Source organism: Penaeus monodon, chromosome 11, assembly GCF_015228065.2.
Source record: "Penaeus monodon isolate SGIC_2016 chromosome 11, NSTDA_Pmon_1, whole genome shotgun sequence".
NCBI classification, from domain to species: domain Eukaryota; kingdom Metazoa; phylum Arthropoda; class Malacostraca; order Decapoda; family Penaeidae; genus Penaeus; species Penaeus monodon.
Window position 1 is genome coordinate 49,601,438 of NC_051396.1, and position 7,500 is coordinate 49,608,937.

Sequence of the window (7,500 nt, forward strand, 5' to 3'; positions counted from 1 at the left end):
GGGGACACGCGGACGAGAATGCACTCTCATGAACACTGGCCACGCTAAACTGCGTGGGTTACACTGCCTACACATCAAGCCCCGTGGTGGCACACTGACGGGCTTCACGCCATGTAGGATGACCTTGTGAATTACTGCAGGAATTTTCAACACGCGGTCAACACTGATGCCTATTCTGAGCAAGACAAGTGTCCCGGGAACACGACTCGTCAGCACTGGCAGGAATTGGATCTTGGCTGCTTGCTTATCTTGTTCTCATGCTTGCACAGAATGCCACTGGACGTTGATTAATAAACACTTGCGTTTCTGTCTCTAAAGCTTTCACTAGAAGCACAACTCACTTCACACACCATGCAACACAATTTTTTATTTCACTTGGCAGCACTGGATATTCATAGCAACGGTATAAATAACACTTCCACGCCCACGAACTTCAATATCTGCAAGAGAAGCCGCTCAGAGTGCGAATGCACCGGGGCGTTTGGCCAGGCCTGGGACGCGGAGCTGTACGCACCGCCGGCGGTCGCGGCGGCCTTCCACGTTCACTGTGCGAGGGCTAAAGCCACACTGACGCTGCCAGCCACCGCCTGTTCGCTCGCCCGCTCGCCGCCATCCTCCCTCCGCCACCATCGCCTCGACCACAGACCTCACGCACACCATTTCTGCCACCACAAAGTACGTTACCTGCACCATTAGCACTCACTCGCTGCACTTGATGAACACTACGTGCCATTAACGCCTCCGCAACAACTCTCTCATCCACAGTCGTCCTCCTGATGGCCCTCAAAGGAACTTCTCAGCCGCGCCGCCGTCGATCAAGTTATGCCGGACTTGCTTTCCGATCGCCAATAAAAACATATTAAATAAATAAATAAAATCATATGCCATGGAGTCTGCGATCTTCCTCCCAGCCAATATTCCTGAACACAACATGGGGGCGCATGGGGGCGGAGGGTCCACGATGAACCTGGTTCAAGGCGGGGATCTGAGGCGGCCCAAGCAAAGGGCGCCCCGAGCGGAACGTCCTCAATGGCGCCCACGGTTTCCTTCGCAAGGCAAACCCGGAGGAGGGGGGAGGAGGGAGAGAGAGAGGGAGAGGGAGAGGGAGAGAGAGAGAGCGAGAGGGAGGGAAAGAGAGAGGGAAGGAGGGAGAGAAAGAGAGGGGGAGGGAGAGAAGAGAGGGGGAGGGAGGGAAGGGAGAGGAGGGAGGGAGGGAGGGAGGGAGGGAGGGAGGGAGGGAGGGGGAGGTAGAGGGGAGAAGGGGGAGAGAGAGAGAGAGAGAGAGAGAGAGAGAGAGAGAGAGAGAGAGAGAGAGAGAGAGAGAGAGAGAGAGAGAGAGAGAGAGAGAGAGAGAGAGAGAATGGGGGGAAGAAAGAAAGAGAGAGAGAGAGAGAGAGAGAGAGAGAGAGAGAGAGAGAGAGAGAGAGAGAGACTTGTCCCCTCTCCAAAGCTCGTCATGTGCTCCTCCTTGATCGCCAAAGATAAACACTCCTTCGCAAATAGACCAAGCCACTTCAACAGCCTCGCTACGTTTGTTTCCTTGCTCCCGCCACAAACACCGGCCATTATTTTCGGAATCGCGGCTCGCTCATGCACCGCTACGCATTGTTCCCGGCGCCCTATCAGCGGGACGGGACTCGTACGGACGCTATTAGAGGGAGAGGGAGAGGCAGAGGGGAGATAAAGGGAGAGGGGGAGAGAGGGAGGAAGAAAGCCGGAGAGGGTGTCCAGAACCGCGGAGGGACGGGAGTGGCGAAGGGAGGCTGACAAGCGAGGGCGTAGAGGAAGGCGCCCGATCGAGCGAGCGGCCGCCCATGATAAAACGTGCAAATCCATTTCCCGGGTAAATATGGCGTCCTTCGCTCAAAAGCCCCTTGTTCGGCACAATTGGGAGTCGTCAATAATCGCTCCCTACAACGAATTGCCATGGAAACCACCATCCCGCGGCGATAATTCTCCCGGGGACGACAATCAGAAGAGGCCGTAAAACCTTGGATTGGGTCATAACAGTCTGCTTTATGGAGTAGCGGCGGTCGTGCTAATGCGGGCGCGGGCGTGCGGGGAGGGCCCTGAGGAGATGCTCCGGCCGGAGGCGCTGGGGACGAGGACACTCCGCCTCGCTCGGAGGGCGCGCTGCCACCGCCGCTCATTCCGCCCGCTACGAGCACCGTGGGCGCGTCGTCCCCTCCGCGGCTCCGGTGCCCCCTCGCCCGGCGTCGCAGATGGCTCAGCCAAGTCCACCTAAGCATTTCCTCTGCCTCGTCGCCTCAGCGCTTCGCCTGGGCTCTGGCGATGACTTGCCTCGACTCGCTTGCGCCTCCCTCGCCTGCACAACAATCAAACGCAAGGCACAAATCATTTGCGACAGGCTGCCCAGTCTGACCGGGACGCCATCAAGCGCATGGCCCAGGGACAGGCCGCGTCTCTACGGACACCCAACGCCCGGTTTCGACGCGCTGCTCCTCCACTCGCATGAAATTGCCCAGATCACGAGCAAGGAAGGAGGCCACGGCTCTGCCCCGGGGATTCCCTTCGCCACGGGGGCCGCGGGCGAGGAGAAGAGCCAACGGCGCCGCTCCTGAGGGAGTAGTGGCCCTCTGGCCCAGACGCCAAAGCGAGCCAGGCGGGACACGACCTCCGAGCCACAGCACTCTGAGAGGCACGGCGGCGCCACGCCACTCGCCTCCTCGACCCGCAGGAGAGGAAAAAAGAGAGCAGCCTTACCTGAATGCTGATCTTGGGGGGCGGAGGCTTCTTCTTGGCGGTGTCCGACTTGACGCGGTCGGGAAACGGGTCCAGCTTCCGCGTGCCCGCCTTCTCCGCCGCCCGGACGCATCGCTGCGGGAGAGAGAGGGCGTCAGTCAATGGATAAAGTGAGTATTCTAAAGCTAGCCATCAATAATAAAAAAAGGACACAAAATAACACGAAATAATGCAGGTACTCCCAGTAAAAACATTCATAACACAACGTCCATGAAAAAGGCCCACACCATTACCCACACTTCGTATCAATAAACAACGACGCACAGGACAGCACGCACCAAAACAGACTGCCTCGACTCAGCAAGAGCAGATACCGCTTCCAAAGAGAGACATGTCCGAACGCCTTACACTTCACGCTACGTATCTGACAAGCCCCCCCCCCCCCACGAATGCACTCATATATTTCCACATCGCACATGTTCTGAATCACAACACCTGCGCGGGGGCGAGGGGAGAAATTACACGTGTTCCTTGGCCCACACCTGCCGCGCCGGTCGCAACTGCCCGGAATCGCCCGACTACCAATTAGGGACCCGATCTCGGCGTGCGCGAGAGTGGGAGTGCGAGAGGGAGTGTCTCTCTCTGTCTGTCTGTCTGTCTGTCTGTCTGTCTGTCTGTCTGTCTGTCTGTCTGTCTGTCTGTCTGTCTGTCTGTCTGTCTGTCTGTCTGTCTGTCTCTCTCCTCTCTCTCTTCTCTCTCTCTCTCTCTCTCTCTCTCTCTCTCTCTCCCTGTCTCTGTCTCTGTCTGTCTGTCTGTCTGTCTGTCTGTCTGTCTGTCTGTCTGTCTGTCTGTCTCTGTCTCTCTCTCTCTCTGTCTCTCTCTCTCTCTGTGTCTCTCTCTCTCTCTCTCTCTCTGTGCGTGTGCGTGTGCGCGCGCGTGTGCAAGAGAGAGAAGAGAGAAAAAAAAACCTACAACAGTGTTTCGCGTGTAATTAATTAGCGGGTGTCGTGGCGGGGCATTCGGCTGAAGGATGGTAATTGGGGGTTATTAGCACCGGCACCCCCCTCCCCTACGTCAGCTCGTGCCCAGCCCCGACCTCCCCCTTATCCCCCCTCCCACCACCACCACCGTGGCACGAGAGCGAGCGCGGAAGGGAGATGGGAGGCGGAACACTTTCTGCACTTTTCCTCAGCAATAATAAACGCAATAAAGGTGACGACGATGCAATGAAATATCAAAACGAAAATTAGTGACGTACAAAATTGCAATAGTACACGTAAAAGCTAAAGTAATAAAATTACCATAATAGTATTCATTCTAAAGACGGCAACATAATACATATGATTGCGATGATGATGATGGTGATAACAATAAAAAATAACATTACTATTACTAATATTAATAATAATAATAACAAAAACAACAACAACAACAACAACAACAATAATAATTAGAATGATAACAATAATAATAAAAAATAAACAAATAAATACAGTAGTAATAACAATGATTATCATAACAGTAACAGTAACAAAAATACGCTAAATAATAATGGTGATGATGATGATGATGATGATAAAAATAATAGTAATAATAACAATAACAATAACAACAATAATAACAATATCAATACCAATATCAATAATAAAATAACAATAAAAATAATAATGAAAAATAACAACAACAACAACAAAAACTGTGATAACGATAGAGATGATGATGATAATAATATCAACAGTGATAATCAGAATAATTACAGTAATGATGATGATTATAATTATATCAATATTAATAATATCATTATCATTATTGATATTATGAATAATGAGAACAACAATAATAATGATGACGATGCTTTTGATGATTATTACAATAACAAAAATAAAAATAATAACGATAACATTATCATTATCGTCGTCGTCGTCATCATCATCATCATCATCATCATCATCACTATTATTATTATCATTATCATTATCTTATTACTAACATTATCATCATCTTTATCATTACCTTTATTATTATTATTATTATTATTATTATTATTATTATTATTATTATTATTATTATTATTATTATTATTATTAAATAATTCATGAGAATAACAATAATGATGATGATAATAATAATAATAGCAAAAACAATGATGATCATGGTAACAAAAAAATATAAACACAAAGATTCCGACCACCACCACCACCCAGTCCTCCCCCCCCCCCCCAGCCGCGAGTCCGAGCGCGGCCCGGCTTGCGTGCTCCAGGTAAGCGGCGCGCGGAGGTCCACCTGTCGTAACACCCGACTCGCGTCCATCCGGAAGTCCTCCCTCGGCCATTATCCCCCGAATGACAAACAGATTGCCGCCCTCCCGCCACGGCGCCGCGTTAAGTCGATGGGATTCAATAATACATGACCGACAACTTCCTCTGATTGTCTCCCGGGGATTTCTCTCCCGGGCCCTTCCAGCCTTGCATCTATTTCCGCGCGGGGCCTGGGTTTGCGAAATAGATGACACGAAATAGACAACGTGACGTCTGCTGTCAGCTCTGCGCAGGCTATGTCCCCGCGCAGTGTTCTTGTTCCCCAAAGAATTATTACAATTATTATTAAAATTTAATAGTATTACTACTATGATTATTTGATATTATTACTACTTATTATCATTACTGATATCATTACTAACAATTATAATCTAATACCATTAATACTATAATTATCAACATTTGATAGTACTAATACTATTTTGCCCGGCAAGTTCTATCGTTTCCAAAAGCTTAAACGACGAAGGCCTTGACGAACACTACAAGCATCTTCTTCTCTGCCCATTCGAAATACGACTCGACACGCCCTTAAATTCACCGCAAGACCGAACAGCATCCTCGCGCGTCACCTTTTCATCAAACGTCCCCGCGCTTACTTTTTTCCCCCCAGGAGGCTCTTGCTCTGTAGGCCTGCGGCTAGGGCTCCGCGTACCCTCAAACTCATCCGTCTTGCGCTCAAGCAGCAGTTAATGAAGAGATTACGGCGCGACCCAGCCCAGCACCAAGAGCGCCTGGGTGAACGCGTCATCCGCCTCGGTCTCGGCGCATCCAGGAGAAAGGGCGAAAGGGAAGGCCAACCCTCCCTGGCACTGGCCCTCGTCGCCGAACGGACGCCGAGACTCGAGCCCGCGCCTGCTCTTATCAAGGAAGCTTCCGTTTTATTTTGTTCACCCGGTAAAATATATTTACATAAATAGTAATAGTAATAGAAACAGTAATAGTAATAGTAATAGTAATAATAATAATTATAATAACAACAAAACAACGATAATAATAATAAAAAAACAATAATAATAAAAACAACAATAATAATAAAAACAACAATAACAACAATCATAATAATAATAATAACAATAATGACAACAATAACAGTTATGATGATAACAGCACTGCAACAATAATAGTCGGTAATATTAATGAAGATCTCTCCCCATCCCCTCGCCGTCACCAATACACGCAAGGAAAACAAACGTGGCATCTCGAGACCACCAAAATGAATGACTCGACATAAATGTCAAGCCGGCTCGGGGTCGCCATGAGAGAAAATAAGTTTCGTGCTTTTTGAAGAGACAATGGATTAGGAGCTAACTTCTGGGACATCCACAATTACTAACTGAAAAAATCTCATCCCCTTCTCTCCTGCTCCTTCTCCCTCTCCATCTCCTTCTCCTCCTCCTTCTCCTTCTCCTCCTCCTTCTCCCTCTCCCTCCCTCTCTCCTTCTCCCTCTCCCTCCCTCTCTCCACCTCCTTCTCCCTCTCCATCTCCCTCCCTCTCTCCTTCTCCTTCTCCCACTCCATCTCCCTCCCTCTCCATCTCCCTCCCTCTCTCCTTCTCCTTCTCCTTCTCCTTCTCCTTCTCCCTCTCCCCCACCCTCTCCCTGTGTGTGTGTGTGTGTGTGTGTGTGTGTGTGTGTGTGTGTGTGTGTGTGTGTGTGTGTGTGTGTGTGTGTGTGTGTGTGTGTGTGTGTGTGTGTGTGTGTGTGTGTGTGTGTGTGTCTATAGCCTATCTATTAATACACCCCCCTTTTCTTTCTCTCTCTTAAAAAAAAGATAAACACTGTAACGCTGACCGAGAGTCCCCTCCGCGCCCTCTTCTCCCCCCCCACCCCACCCCCTATGTCATCCATTACGCACTCGCGAAAAAAGTGACCAACATCAAAGAGCACGTGGCGGCTCGTGGACACGCCCCTTTTCCTTACAGTAAATCAATAATCGGAGCAGAGGTCGGCGGACCGTTAACCACACCGCTCTCAAAACAAGTCCTCCGCGTGTTTTTCGTGAAGGAAGGAAGGAAGGAAGGAAGGAAGGAAGGAAGGAAGGAAGGGAGGGAGGAAGGAAGGAAGAGAGGGAGGGAGGAAGGGAAAGACCGTGTCGAGTACGTACAACTTCCCGAGGGTCCAACAGCTCGCGCGAGACACCCAACGACTCGAACTTCTCCGCCGATGGAATTCCGGGCCTCCTCCCAACGACCTCATTAGCCCCCCCCTCCTTCCTCCTCCCCCCCCCACCCCCACCCTTCGCCATTCGCCGGCACCAACAACCAGCCCCTCGCCATCACGCTCATTCTGCCGCGGGGCCAAAGTCACTCTCGTAAATCATTTCCGCCCGCGAGTGGATCATGACTTATGAATGAAAAGTTGGGAGCTCATTTCCCGGATGCTGCCAGTTATTCCATTACCTGCTCGAGCTGACTGGCCACCCGGGCAATGTGCGCGCCGGGTGCTGGGCGGGGTGGGCGGGGGTGGGCGGGGGTGGGCGG

At 50.4% G+C, this 7,500-nt stretch overlaps 1 protein-coding gene across 1 annotated transcript in view; it reads right to left on the minus strand.

The window, feature by feature from the left end:
* LOC119579039 (proline-rich protein 36-like) overlaps nucleotides 1-7,500 on the minus strand; it is a gene marked incomplete in the record, with an annotated part of 61,262 nt that overhangs the window by 47,944 nt on the left and 5,818 nt on the right. Inside the window, 1 exon segment of the mRNA XM_037926761.1 lies at nucleotides 2,725-2,838. Within this exon segment, the coding sequence (XP_037782689.1) occupies nucleotides 2,725-2,838 (114 nt within the window).